Source organism: Charadrius vociferus, unplaced genomic scaffold, assembly GCF_000708025.1.
Source record: "Charadrius vociferus isolate BGI_N301 unplaced genomic scaffold, ASM70802v2 scaffold173, whole genome shotgun sequence".
In the NCBI taxonomy this organism is placed as follows: domain Eukaryota; kingdom Metazoa; phylum Chordata; class Aves; order Charadriiformes; family Charadriidae; genus Charadrius; species Charadrius vociferus.
In genome coordinates, this window is record NW_009648369.1 from 3,399,839 (window position 1) to 3,415,145 (window position 15,307).

The 15,307-nt window shown below is 39.4% G+C and overlaps 1 protein-coding gene across 1 annotated transcript in view; it reads left to right on the forward strand.

The window, feature by feature from the left end:
• Nucleotides 1-15,307, forward strand: part of LOC104286693 (chromosome unknown open reading frame, human C2orf43) — a 122,468-nt gene that overhangs the window by 30,107 nt on the left and 77,054 nt on the right. The window contains exon 3 of the mRNA XM_009885310.1: nt 12,610-12,779. Coding sequence (XP_009883612.1) covers nt 12,610-12,779 — 170 coding nt within the window. The remainder of the gene's footprint in view (nt 1-12,609; nt 12,780-15,307) is intronic.

Genomic DNA, 15,307 nt, shown 5'->3' on the forward strand with positions numbered 1-15,307 from the left:
ATTAGTGGAGGGGGAGAGGTGTTCAAGAATGTGAACCCTATGAAAAGGTAACATTTATATCTTTTGGTGTCTTGACTTTAGAAGGCATGTCACAGTTCACCGAGATGAGCAGTTCTGTGATGTTTCAGAGTAACTCATTTAAATGTTCATCATATTATTGTAGCAAAAGTAAAAAAGTGAAATAATTTAATAAACAAAATATTGAGATGATTCAAATTATTTTCCCAAGGGAGAATGCTTAGGAATCTTTTAATCCAAGTCAGGTTGAAAGATATTTGCATCTACTAATAGAATGAAAACAAACTATCCCCATAGCAGAGAGTAGTCCCTTCTGTCTGAAGGTGTAACAGGTCTGAATTTGTTTTGATAATTGAGTCAAAACATTTATTCACTACATAGGTTAGCTGTAGAAAGAAAGCTGATCAATACTTTTATTTATTAATAAAAATTTCTAGTTTATGATACAGACCTTTGATTTAATTTTGATACCCACAAAGCTTGCAACAAATGGTGCAGATCTTGATGGGATCAATCTAGTGTTTAATGGCAGTTTTATCTCTAATTTACAGTGATCTACAGCTGTAGGACTGAGGAACTAGGGTTGTGTACTTCAAAAGATGATAAAGGACAAAATGATACAGTGCTCTGGACTGAGGTTGAATGCGGGAGTTCTCATTGCTGCTTGCTGGTTGGAAGAATTTTTTTCTCCTTTTGATACTGCATGGGACTATTTTTCTTTAAGCTAGACATGTTCTTATCTTTCTAAAGGTTGAATTTTATGTTTTGTGAATTAATACATTTATTAAAATAATCTAATTTACTACAGCTATCAAATTGCTTGTGTGGTCAGGTGACTTTTTAGTTGCCAAATTAATCCCCATTGGGTTAAATGTTATAGCAGACTACTAAAATTCTTTAGGATTGCCAGTGTAACGTCATTTTTTTCAGAACAGAACTGTGGTCTTGAACATATTACCACTGAATCTTTGCTGTCAGAGACTGCACTGACTTCTGTACTAGTGTTTACATGATTTGGAGGAAGAAGTTTTATCCTGCAATTAATCATTAAGAGACCTGTATCAGTACTTCTGAATGCACGTTAGTGTACATTAAACGCTACATGATCATATTTGGATCTGTTTATGTGTAGAGTGCAGGTCAAATTCAGTTGCTGTCTTTTTATATAAATTATACTGTAAAGCCACAGGCAGTTTCAAAGAGTTTGTAATGAGCTATGGCTTCCATGTCTGCTAGTGTAAATGAATGAGAAAATCAACCTTTGCCCGACAGTGACCCTACCACTGCTGGTGGGTCACAGGTGAATTGGTTTGCTTTCTGTGTAGCACATCTCACCTCGGTAAAAATTAAGACCAAAAAAAAAATAATCCCTTATTCATCTATAATGACAGATGAGCTTTGTAGCAGTGGCACTTTAGTCTCTATTTCAGCTATAATACAAAACTCCAAGAAAAATAAAGCCATCCCAGTACCTTTGGCACGTCGCCCTCCTTGCTGTGCGAGGCAGTTCAGCTGGGCGACTGAGAATGAAACCTTCAGCATTTTCTTCAGGAAGGTTAAAAAGGAAACTGCTATCTTGGTAATAGGGAATAAATCTGCCAATTAATTTTTAAATAGTGTAACAGAACGCTGGAGAAGATATAAATCGTAATTTAAAGTGCTCAAATTGACAAAAATGTGCTTTGTCCCCAAAGAGACAAAATTTGCACTGTACAGCACATGCAGGAGGTTTTTTAAAGCATCAGCAATGGATAAGGAAACCTACTATATTTAAAGAATGTACAAGGTGAAATTCTATTTCCTCTTCTCAGTTTTACCACTGATTTTAATAAATTCAGGCTTTTACATGTGCTGTTTTGTCCAATTCTCTTTTGCCTTATGCTGTGGAAAGTAATGAAAGAGACAGTCTGCAGCGCTCCTCAATCAAAACCATGGTCTTTTCCAATGATGGCACAAAGCGTAACTCGGTGGCGAGTGTCAGACCAGAGAACTAGACTCTCCCGGCTGCTGGATTCACTTCACATCACGTCAGGCAGCAGCAGACCCCCCCGTTGCTCTGCCATTCAAGGGATCAATGCCGGGAGTCGCTGAGCTACAGCTGGTTCCCTTTGCTGTCAGCTTGCACTCCTCGTGCAGAGAGGAGCCCAAACAGAGACCTACAGGGTTTTTCAAGACAGGTTGCGATTTGAGGCATTGATTTGAGTGCTGGGAGGTAGCACTGCATTGCAAAATACTTTGCATACGTTTCGTGCTCCAGCCCACAACGCTGGTAGTGTGAGGTGATGTTCTCCGCTGGAATAAACTGACATAGCTCTTTGCAGTCAGCGGTGTGGCACCAGTTTACAGCATCAGGGAATCTAAGGTAATAATTTTGAAAGCTTCTTATAATCCATCGATTTTGAAGGATACAGATGAAAGTTGGAAAAATGTTATGTTTGCCTAAGTGGGTCATTTACTTCTTAAAATAAAAAGGATGCTAGACAGTATTGTTAAATAATTTGGATCTGTTTACTGCAGGTGGTTATCCTAATATTAAATTTAACATTTCTGTGTAAAAATGAAGATAGAAACTTACACTTTCCTTTATACTTCTATTAAAACAGTATCATCCAAGAGGAATGTACACAAGAGTAAAGAAAAAGGACTAAGTTATACTGAAAGCCATCCTAATACCACTATAGTAGTTAGTGAAGTAGGAAATGTATTACTGTTATTTTAGTATTACTCTCAAGACAGGTGATGTTTTAAGATTATTCTGAAGAGTCATACTTATTTGAACATTTCAGTCTTGGTCTATATCACAGCTCTAAATAAAATTTGGGGATGGATTTTCAAGAGAAATCAGGACTGGTCTAACAAATGGAAAGGTTTAGCTTGGATTCAGTAAAAGTGTCAAGCACTTCAGAAAATCATAGAATCATAGAATGGTTTAGGTTGGAAGGGGCCTTGAAGATCATCTAGTCCCACCCCCCCTGCCATAAACAGGGACACCTCCCACTAGACCAGGTTGCCCAAGGCCACGTCCAGCCTGGCCTTGAACACCTCCAGGGATGGGGCCTCAACAACCTCTCTGGGCAACCTGTTCCAGTGTCTCACCACCCTCACAGTAAAAGATTTCTTCCTAATGTTTAATCTAAACCTGCCCTCTTCCAGTTTATAGCCATTCCCCCTCGTCCTATCACTACATGCCCTCGCAAAAAGTCCTTCCCCAGCTAAATGCCACCCATTGATCTGTCCAGTTGCAGTGAAGTACAAATTCTGTATTGTTACTTGTACTACTGTATAACTGCCCTTTGAGGTATACTCTCAGCTGCTTGCTTTTCCCTCTTTCCCCCTCTTAACTTTGTGGTGTGTTCCTTGTCATTTTCTCCTGCTTTTGAAAGAATTCTCTTTATTTGCTGTCTGTGAAATAACATGGGTTGTCTTCCTTGGCCAGCTGTCTTACTTTGCTCCAAACTTTGGCTCTCTCTTGTTTGCTCTCAGTCTCTCTTTCTCTATTTGTATCTGTTTAAACTTCCCAAAGTTTTGAAGTGCTGTTTTCAATAGGTGTTACTGTTAGACTTGTCTACTGTGGCACAGAACCTCATTTATCATACACCGACTGATGTTCCTGTGAAGTGATACTCATCCATATTTGTTCCCTTCAAGGCTCATACAATTGCCACTGTTCTTTCTTTACCTCCTATGCTTTATCTGCCCAGTCTTCTTGTTGTGCGGAACATCATTATTTTGGTTTCCTTCCATCATTAAATTGTACAAATGCAAGTTGTTGTTAAAGTATGCTATTTACTGAAGTTGCTTTTAGTTGCCTCATTCAGTAGGAAGGTTCTATGCCTCAGTTTGAAGATTAATTTTCCCCGTGTTAAATTGGAAGATGTTAGACCTGGCCAAACATGAAAATGTCTTGATTCTGATGCGGTTTGCAGCAAAGAACTACCTTAGGGAAAAATATACTCTCTGTGCGTTATTCCTGGAAAGGCTCATACGTCACATACCTTGGGCTGATGGTGCAAGGTAATTCAAATACCGGTGAAGCACATTTGCCCTTGCAAAACTGGACGGTACTATTTCAGATCCTATGTGAAATGAGTATTCGTAAGGGAAACACGCAAGGTAGACATTTGCAGGAGTCCCACCTGCTAGTCAGGCAAAGCAAGGAAAGTAGACTTTCTGGAGAGTCAAAGTGGGTTTTGAGGGGCCTGGACTGATTTTTGCAATGTAGCCTTTTTTTTTGTGGCGTAAGCTCAGCAAATCAGCAAGATAATAGAAATTGGAAGATTTTCTCTCTGTTGCTTGGACAGACATTTTTGGTACGATGATCCCATCCAGAGGCTCAGACTGAATGCGGAGCCCTTTCAGGTAGAAGTGTAGACCTAGGTGCACACTTTTTCCTGAAGGTCTAGTTATTGACTTCATTTTCTCAACCACCAGATCTTCAAGTAGACTCATAGAACCATAGAATTGTTTAGGTTCGAAAAGACCCTTAAGATCATCAAGTCCAACTGTTAACCTAACACTACCAAGTCCACCTCTAAACCATGTCCCTGACCATCACATCTACATATCTTTTAAATACCATCAGGGATGATGACTCCACCACTTCCCTGGGCAGCCTGTTCCAATGTTTCACAACCCTTTTGTTGAAGAAATTTTTCCTAATATCCAATCTAAACCCCCCCTGGCGCAACTTGAGCCCATTTCCTCTTGCCCTATCGCTTGTTACTTGGGAGAAGAGACTGACCCCCATCTCATTGCAACCTTCTTTCAGGTAGTTGTAGACTACATGAGGTCTGCTTCCTCTCATTGTTTTAGAAGCCTCTGCCACTGCAAGGCTACTTCATTGCTTTCTTCCTAATTCCTCTTTTTATCTTATTTTTTCCTGCAGTGCCAGAGAGGTGTGCATCTGGTATGGTGAAGCTGAGCTTATGAGTTGTGTTGACAACTGCTCTAGTGGCTTGTCTTTGCTGTTACTCTGGAAGGTTACTCTGGAATGACCAGAGACCTCAACACCCCAGGAAGAGTAACTTGTTCAGGGGTTCCCACTACACTGGTGTTACTGGTTTTGTTTGGGACCTGTTTGCTTGTATGTAGTCCTAACTATTTCAGGCTATGTTCAGCGATTCTACCTTACTAAGCTGTGGTAGAGCTGATTCATTTTGAGATCACTGGAAGAGGGGAGAATTGCTGAAAGATTTGAAGGACTGCCAGTACTGAAATTATTTGTTATATTGCAAGTGTACATGTGCACACCTAGACGTGAAATTACTTCAAAACTGGGAAAAAAATGCGTAAAGCCAAGATAAAGGCCTAACTTCTGGTAAAGTAAGGGCATACCGTTGTTTTCTTCTGCTCTGTAGTTACTTGTCTCATAGAGGGTATCCTACGAAGTAAAAGAGCGTGCTGAATGGGGTACCTGCTGCGTTGGAATGACCTTACTTGAGTTTTACAACAAACTCAGCTACATGAGTATGGCCTTACAGGTCTTCTTCTTCAAAATAATTAGGTCTGCTGAAAAACGGTCCAAATAGTGTGCTGCCATCAAAGGTGCGGCCTAGAAGTGAAAAAAGTGTGAGACTAAAAAAGTCCCAATGAGCTTTATACTTGTTCCTGTATCAAGATACATTTTACGTCGCAGTCAGCCTCAGCAAGGAGGTCCCTTCCAGTTTTGTTTGTGTGGGCAAATGAAGAAGGGAATTCACAGAGCCTTTCACTTGGCTTCAGCGTGTCCAGAAAACAAGAAACGTAACATGAAAAATTGACTTCCCATCGGCTCAGACCTCTTTGCTTTTGCTCCTTGAGGCCACTCTGTGATGGAAATTTAGATCTGCTCCTATACAGTGATGGTTCTCTAACCTCTACCCTGCCAAGTCGTTTGGTTTTTTTTTAAATAATATGATATTGAAAATTCTTATAAATTGTACTCTCTGTAGGTATTCAGCTTACTGACTGTAAAATACAGTCATTCAAATACAGAAAGCTTTTCCACCTATGTTATGTAAAACACCCATATTAGATTTACTTTATGCATGTTAAAGTGATTCTGGAGGCATAGGTTGGTGTAGAACTGCATAATAAAGCACTGTTTAATGGTGTTTGCCTTGCCAAAATTGGAGACAACCAAAAAAATTCTACTTCAAAGTTTGTACTGTTCTTTCATCATACCTTGGTAATAGTTACTCTGATCAGTTAGAGGGAAGCAGGACTGGGAATGCAAAATGAAAAGAAGTCTCTCACAGATATCTTAATTTAATAAGTTCAGTGTGCTCCTGTATGCTTTTAATAAAAAATTCGGGTTTAGTATTTGTCATGTTTATTAGTTCATTCTGTCAGACTATGCTTGTACTAATTTAATTATAATACAGCTTCCTTTGAAAAACAGATTAGGTGTTAAACAAGTGTCCCAGCAATAGGTATGTACATAGCAAAGGTAATCAGTAGTTCAATTTGTAAATGAAAGTCTTGTTATTTTTCTAATAGAGAAAATAATATATATGACCACTTCAGTATCTTGAGTAAATGGTAATTTATTTGTGGAGGATACCTTTACAAAAAGTAATTGCTCCCATAAACACTAATGAGTGGTGTGTTTATCTTAAAAGTTGCATGAACAGCTCCTGAGGGTACGAGGGCCAGATTAAGGTCTAAGGGTTAATCTAAAACACAATGCTTTAAGACCTGGTTCCTGGTGTCAGGAGGAGTTCTTCAGTATTTATTGAACATTCTTTCACGGTTTCCATCCCATTTCTTTGGCACTTTATCGCTTGCTGATACAAATTATACAGGGTTCAATAATAAAATGAAAGATTGGGTGAAGCATTCAGGCTGGAAGCAGTATATCTTTAGGCAATATATTTTCTAACACGTTTGCCCATACTGGACCCACAAACCTGAAATCTCCGTTTTTAAGCTTACAGTTGTATTTAAACATTTTCAGACGGCATCATTCAATTGTAAGGAATTACTGCGTTTTGCTCAAAGAACAAAAACAATCAAATGATGTATTTAATTTCCAGAATTAGACTTCTGAAAATGCATGCCAGTTGAACAGGTAATCCTTCTAAGTAATGTAGTTGTGGGGTTGCTTTCTGCCTGTCACTACACGAAAGCAAGGATAAAACTTTCCACGGGTTGCTCCATCTGAACAGTAGTTACTCAGTCACAACTGCTGCTCCTCCCACCAGTGTTTGTATATATTTGTAGTGGAAAAAGGAGGTGGGGCATAAAGTCTAAACTACTTGGCCCCATATGTTGGTTGCACTTATAGTATTTGATGGAGATGCAGTGGACGTAACGTGACCCTGAGCTAGCTCTCCTGAGCTATTTGGTTGGCTGTACTTGCTGCGTTGTGCCTTCCCTTTCCATACGCTTTGATAGCATCACTGACCTTTCAGTATCTTCTCCCTCTTTGCTTTTCTTCCTCTTGATACTTTTTTGTGATGTTACTGCATTTTCATGTGTTTCAACTTGTTATTTCTCCTCACTGTTAACATTAAGCAGTATGGTGATGGGTCACACAGCTGAGATGAGCAGCATCTTCAGAGGAAGAGGTGATTTTTTTTCCAGTCCCCTGGTTCAGTCTCCAGATGCTTACTTGTCCTTATCCTGTAAAAGGTCCAGTTCTGGAAATTCTTAACTACAAGAGTTTATACGGGTGGTTCATTAGAGTTTGTCCTTAGAGATCCTGGTACTACCTCCTAGAGTAAATGACGCAGGGAAGAAGAAGATACAGGACAGTTAGGGCATTGGGGTTTACCTCCCTTTCCTTCATGGTGCATAATTAGAAGTCACCTTTTCACACAGTTCCTTACTTGTTCGTGAGTGATTTGGAGGCCTTGTGTATGAACGGGTCCTGGGACAGGCTTTAAATTCATTCCATGACAAGCAGACAAGTGTCCATATGTACTGAGCTCAAATGTTGAGTCACCTGGTGCGAGTTGGGTAGCTGGGAGTTGGGACGCGCAAGCATTCCCAAGTCCCAGTTCCCAGTTCCCAACTCCAATTCCTTGTGAGATTAGGGAAGCACAAAAGTGTGCAGAAATTATATGCACAAATTTGAGGATAGTGTCGGAAAATCTGACCTCCAGTATCTTTTTGAATCATCCATTAAAACGGAGTCTATGATTTTTGGAGAGATTTTAATGAAAGGCTAAATTTTATAAGTCTCCAGTCTGAAGTCTGCTCGTATAACTGATATGCTTTTTTTTTTTTCTGCCTAAGAATTTCCCTTGCATACACAGCAGAAAAACAAACAAACACAATTCTCTGTTATTTCCCTGAAAACCAAAGTCCTCTTTCCTAGCAAGATTAACTTGTCGACTAATCTTAGAGCAAACACTTTATTTTAATCTATCATTGTTTTCTGACTGTGGGTTTAGAAGAGGTCAGAAATTAAAGTGATGGCGCATTTGTTTTTCCGAAAGCACATCAGAAGATTAATGCTTTGCCAAAGAAAATAAAGAAATACAGTATTTCTTTTAATACGCTTCAGCTAAATAAAGTCTTAAAATCACATGCTTTGGCCCAGATGGGGTGTTTGCAGCACAAGGTACAAGTCGTATAATTTCTACTATCTGAAAACTGCTTAAATGAGCTCTCCTTCAGCCATGGTTTATTCCACACCTGAGGTGAAGTAACTCTGGTCCCTTCTCTGATGTAGAGCCATCAGTGAGCTGACTGCCAGTGTGTTTGTGCAAGTCTGTTTGCTTATATAAAGAACCCATTTAAGCTTCTCCACCCAAGAAACTGATGTTGACTTTGGATAATCCCTGGGCAATTTTATTCTGTAAAATAAATAAATAAATCTTCCAAACCAGTGATGCAGCCCAGCTCTTGCATATTTTGGACTATTCGAAGAGTAGCATTTGTGTTGGGGAAACATGGACTGACACAAGCCATGGGCAATTTTATATTTGTCCAGAAGTAAAATGGGATGCATGTCTCGATATAGGGTTACGTGACGTTGGAGTTTCACTGGACAAGAGTGCAGGGTCAGGCGGTGATGATGAGGGTTTTGCGTGTGGATCGCCAGACCCCACACTGCATACTCATCCTCCAGTGTGGCTTCTCTAGGAGTAGTGCCAATGTGATTTGGTTTGGCAGCAAACCAGTATTTCAGAAGAAAAGGAGAAGTTGTATTAAACAGCTGAAACAATTCTCTGGGGTCAGCATTGGCTGTTGGGGCTCACTTTCAGCCCTGAATCTCTGCGCTGCTATTTATTAGGTAACTAAATATTAAATTAGATACCTAATGTCATTAGATATCTCATCAGGCCGCATCTGGAATACTGCGTCCAGTTCTGGGCTCCCCAGTTCAAGAAAGACAGGGATTTGCTGGAGAGGGTCCAGCAACGGGCTACAAAGATGATTAGGGGATTGGAACATCTCTCATATGAGGAAAGGCTTAGGGACTTGGGTCTCTTTAGTCTAGAGAAAAGAAGATTGAGGGGGGATCTTATTAATACTTACAAATACTTAATGGGAGGATGCCAGGGGGATGGGAGCAGTCTTTTTTCAGTGGTGCCCAGTGATAGGACGAGGGGTAATGGGCCCAAGCTTGAACATAGGAAGTTCCATCTTAACATGAGGAGGAACTTCTTTACTTTGAGGGTAGTGGAGCTCTGGCACAGGCTGCCCAGAGAGATTGTGGAGTCTCCCACTCTGGAGACATTCCAAACCCGCCTGGACGCTGTCCTGTGCCACCTGTTGTAGGTGACCCTGCTCTGGCGGGGGGGTTGGACTACATGATCTCCAGAGGTCCCTTCCAACCCTGACCATTCTGTGATTCTGTGATTCTATGTCTTAATAACTAAAATAATTAACGGTATTTGTCTAACATAGTTGTCTACCTTAACTTGGAAGATGTTGAGATTGGGATAGACTCTCTTTGCTGTGTTGTTTATTAATTGCATTGCAGCAATGTTCAGCATCTCTTGTAGCACCTACTGAATTCATGTAGTGAAAAACAGCCATTAACCTCATGAGATTGAGGAACACACATAAAAATTTGATTTGTTTCCTGCTTGGTTTCTGGGGCCTCGTGAGCCATGAGAAGTTCTGTAGAAGTTTTATACACTTACCTTACCTCTTTTCCCTTGCTCTAACCTGGAAATAAGCTGGAATTCTTGTAAAATCACTTTATTGTCAAGAATTAAAGCTATGAATGGAATGTCAAACATTAAAAGATGTGCTGATAAATCACTGGCAATGGCAGTGCCTAAGTAAAACAGTATGGAAATGATAGCAAATGTTTACAAGGGAAAATTGACCTGCTCACAATAATATATTCAACACAATGTACACTTTCACTTGTTGCTGTATCCAGTGGGCCATCATATTTCTAGTATTCTGTGTTTTTTATGCATGTTATATGCACCCTTAATTACATGTGTGATGTAGACAGCCCACTCCTGCATGAGGTTAAGCTGCTGTGTAAATAAAGAAAATGTAGGAAAGATAGCTTTTGCTAAAAATAGAAACTAAACTTAAAAACAACATTTTGGCCTTAGGCTTTTATTTAGGGTTTCGGAAAACAGAATAAGCTCTTTGTTTTTCATTACTTTTAGAAAACCTAATAAGCAAAATATTACTTCTCATCTAATTTTGCATTCCTTGAATGTGTTTTAGTAAACCCTTTTTTTTCGAGTAAACTACTATAAATTATGCTGGGATACGATCATTAGTAGTTTTAGTAGAATTATTAGTTTAACTGAAGAACTTCTTCGTTGGGACCTCTGTGTTAATAGTTTGAGCTCAGAAAAAAACCATTAGAACACACTGTTGAGCAGTTATTTTGCTTCAAAAGGTTATGGTCCATACAGATGACCAAAAAGGCAATATAGCGCCAACCCACTTAGGCTACCAGTTAATACTATCGCTGTCAAAACCCCAATAACTTCACTACAGCAGTGTTAGTCATTTTTAGCATTTAAGGTGACTGACCAATTGCCATCAAATACACCACATGAGTATTAGAAAAAACAGTCAACCTTTATAATGATGAACTATGTTCACAGACCGAGGCAGAAAGCTTTCTGGTATCACTTTCTCCAAGCAGGTGCAAAACCAACTACATCTGAAATGGGTCTACGCCTTCAGCTTTCTCTTACTGTAGTTTTTGAGTGCCCTTCAGTCTCTTTAATGTATGTATCTTTACGGTGTCTCTGCCTGATGAATACTTTCTTCCACATCTATTTTTCACATAGGGAACTGATGCAGAGGACATCCAAAGAAACCAAGTGGGAAGTTAAACACCTAATACTTGGTGGGCTGATTAGGGCTGCGCGTGTGCCACCTCTGGTAGCTGCTCCTGAACTGTTAGAGGTGGGTGGCTTTTGCCAGGAACCTGTATGCTGTCTGTAGGACCATGGCTCAGTAATGAGCTGGTCCCCATCATGTGCCTGAACCTTGCGGCAAGGAGATTTGGTTTATTCCAGACTAAAGCTGCATGGCAAGTCAAGGTGCAAGGAGTGTAAAAGATCAGAGGTTTAAACTGGAGTATGAAATTGAGCCCTGAGATAGTAGCATGGACTTAAGAGACTAGGTGATATTAGTACCAGTACATCTCTTCTAGGTAAACTATACTTCATGCATACTTCATGCTTTCTGCCTCTTTCCTTTCATTCTTTTTTTCAGTATTTCTTCTTACAGTCTTTTCCATAGAGTACTCCAGCTTAAACTGGAGTGGTGTACCGTTAACATAGCTTTTAGTTTAGTGGGTAGAGCACTTCTTTAGCAGATGAAAGAGCTGTGAACTCCCTTAGATTGGGGAACCTCAGAGTCATGTCACCCACCTCATGAGCAAGAGTTAAAGGTGCCCGAATTGCTGTAAATTCTTACAGGCACCAGATCATCCTTTTCTTGTTGACTGCCCAGGAAGCGAGTAGTGAAGTCCTCATTGTAAGTGATTGCCCAAGCTCCTTTAGGAGGTCTCTGGCAAAACAGGAATGAAATTGCGCCATAGCCTATAACCATGAAGTTCTAACTTGATCTTCCTCTTTGTGGCTGGATTGACAATGATAAGAACCTGCATAAATAGGGGTTGTTTGTTTAAGTGCCAGTGCTCCATGTTGATACATACGCATTTCATATTTTTCCTCATTCCATGGGACCTTTTTGTGCATCTTTATTTTAAAACATGAGATTTTGAATATCTGAAGGTTCTTAGTGCATGCTAACGTATACAATAATTTGTCTTGAGTGAAGGGACTCTTATTCCTGGGCAGTATTGCTATTGTAGGTCCTGATCTCTCAATGTGAAGTTGGATTGATTGAAAGTGATCCAATGCCTTGAGTTTGGTCTTGTTCTGAACAAAGGGGATCACAATGCCAGATGATGTGCCATGGAGCTCCAAGTGTTTCCGTATCCTTCCCTGGTTCCGCAGCTACACATAGGGCTTCACATCCTGTACATGGGATTCATCAGTCTGTATTTACCAGTGGTGGTAACTCAAAATTAATTTTTTCAGTTTGGTGTTTGTTTTTTTTTTTAATTAATAAGTTTATTTCAGAGGTTTCCAAAGAAGTGGGAAAAAAAAAGAGATACTTGACATTTCTATCATTAAAACAAAGGACTTTTTTTCTCTTATGTTTCAGACACAGATATTAAGGAGCTAGAGGATGTTTTTGGACTTAACGGACAAGTAGAGCATAAGCTGAACTTCCTCAAAAAGAATGTATCAAAAGATATAAAGTTGGTACTGATTGCTCATTCTATTGGCTGCTACATCACACTGGAGATGATGAAGCGAGCATCAGAACTTCAGGTACATTAACCTTATAGAATGGGATATTAGCAAAGCAGTGCACTTGCTTAGCCTATGCGTAACGCCGTGTCTTTCCTGTGGAAGCTCTATTCTGCTATAAACAAACTTTTAATTAAAATGAAATAAAACCATGAATGACTAATCCTAATAACGTATAATAAAGTAGTTTAATGTAAAGTAGAGTTCTGACTCTGAATTTGGACTTTTAAATGTCCTTGTAATATAGATAATTGATAACGATGACAAATATATTTAGGATTTTCTGATTGTCTTCTTCACATCTTTAAATAATTTATGAACAGATCACCAGATATTTGGCAACTACATTATGTTACTACACCAAAAATTAAGACTCATTATGATTTTAATAGCAGCCTCTTATCTCAAGACAAGCAGATTTCTGGCTATACATGGGGAAATGTATGGAAAAGAATAGCAATATAAATTGTGATGAGTACTGCTATGAAGGGTGTCATTTTAAAAATTTAATACATATGCATATGCCATTGCTTCTGTAACTCATTCTTGGTTTGTGTAACTCATTGAGAATGGGAGGTGTTGCTGCATGTTCTTGTCCATCTGAACTTTTTCCTTTGTCACTGTGAAGCAGTAAGAAGGCTGAGGCAGGACTGTGTCCTCGAAGCTCTGGAAATGGCAAATTGTTAGTGATCAGTAATAGCTCACTCTGCTAGCGGGTGATGAATGAAGAATACCAAATTTTTATTCTTAAACATTCACTCTTGCTAAATCGTTGCCTCTTCCTTTATATTATAAAATCTTCAGTGGAAGGAAGTGCAGTTTTAGCGTGAAGTCTGTGTTTAATATACGCGTGAGTAGGTTCTTCCACTTCTTCATGACCATTTCCACTGCACGTCTAATTTTTTTTTTCCTTTAAAGGAAACAGCAACTAAAAACGTGAAACATGAAGTTAACCTGATATATTTCCACAGGCATATTTCACTTTGTGATTATAAACAAGGGCTTTTTTTGAGAGAACTTTTATTACTGTTTTATCTTTTCAAGAGGGAGTGTTCTAGAAAATATCATGTGTAGTAATTTGTCCAAAAATATCAACTTTTCTTTGGTCAACATCTGTACAGTCTTTATTACACAAATGATTTTGTCTGGTTTCAATTAAAGTATGAATTGTTGAGTAATTTTTTTACACCTGGCTCGCTGGATGCTGGCAGCTTGCTGTTCATCAGTGTTTTGAAACGCAGGTATCTCTGGGACACTCTTAGACTGCATGGTACGCTGTGTGCATGAAGTTAATATATGGCAAGCTACATTTAAGATGCATTTAACAATAGAAAATATTTGTGTAAGCCAGAGTGTTGTGCAACCTTTCTCCCTTTGCCAAAAATAAGTTAACTGTTAGGTTTTATAACGTATGAAGTGTGATAATAAGAAACTTGTGTTTCCATCTCTCCCTTTATTTTTACTGGAATATTTGATTCCCACAAGATTTTGAGCACGTATGTGTATTTTAGTAGCTAGATCATTTCATTTTATTTTTGTGTAGTTCTTATGTGATATTCTTTTATTATATGAGTTTTGGTTTTGGTCTTAAATTCTCCTCTTTAAGAGCCTTTGATTGCTTAGTTTATTATTCTGAGCTAGAGGTTAATGTATTGTATTTATTGTTCAAATAATTCAGTAAACGTTTATATTTGGAGTGTATGTTTAGCAGATTTGATTTTTGTTAACCAATTTAAAGCCCTTTCGTAATGTAACCAAATACAGACTCTGTTGTCCCTCTTGTACAATGATGAGGGAACCTGATGAACTTGAGCCAGCATGCGTGAAAAGGAGAAAGTGTTATCTCCTTGTCTCTCCTTGGTTGCTCTTCAGCTGTCAGGTTTGAATGCTGGTAGTTTTTTGGGCCCTTGTGCTCTGCAGGTTAACGGGATGCTTCAGTTTTTTTCTTCAACTTCTGTGAAATAATGCTTTCTTATTTGATTAAAAGAGAAGTGAAACAGGAATTGCCAGTTTGCCCCAGAGTAAATTCAGTTTTGGACCCCATCCCTATTCTCCTGTTGACTCTCAGGGATGCTTCTGTTACTGGTTTCTTCAGGAGACCCCTTAACACAAACTTAGTCTTAGGTTGATGCCTTTAACTAAGTCTAATTAGTAGACAAGGGCCACACAGGTTACATCCATACTTGTAGCTAAGTGGAGCTGCTGCATGGATTTGAGTACTGGGCCAGCTGTGCAGTGACGTTTTTGTACTGGTCCCTAGGAGACTTTTTGGCCCAATGCAGCTGACAACTCCCAGGCAACACCCTGCCATCGTTCTGTGCTTGGCAGAGGCCCAGGACCATTCCCAATAGTTAGTTTGGATGCAGACATCCTGGTTTTAGGCCAGGGGAAATTCAGCCATGTGGACACCGAACATCCCATGCCATCCTGTTCCATGGCAGGACCAGGGAATAGCTCCTGGCCGGTCTGTTGGCTGGCACATATGTAACCGTCAACACTTCTTAGTTGTTGTGGAGGGCTTCAAATCTTTTTGATTCGCTACTTCGTGG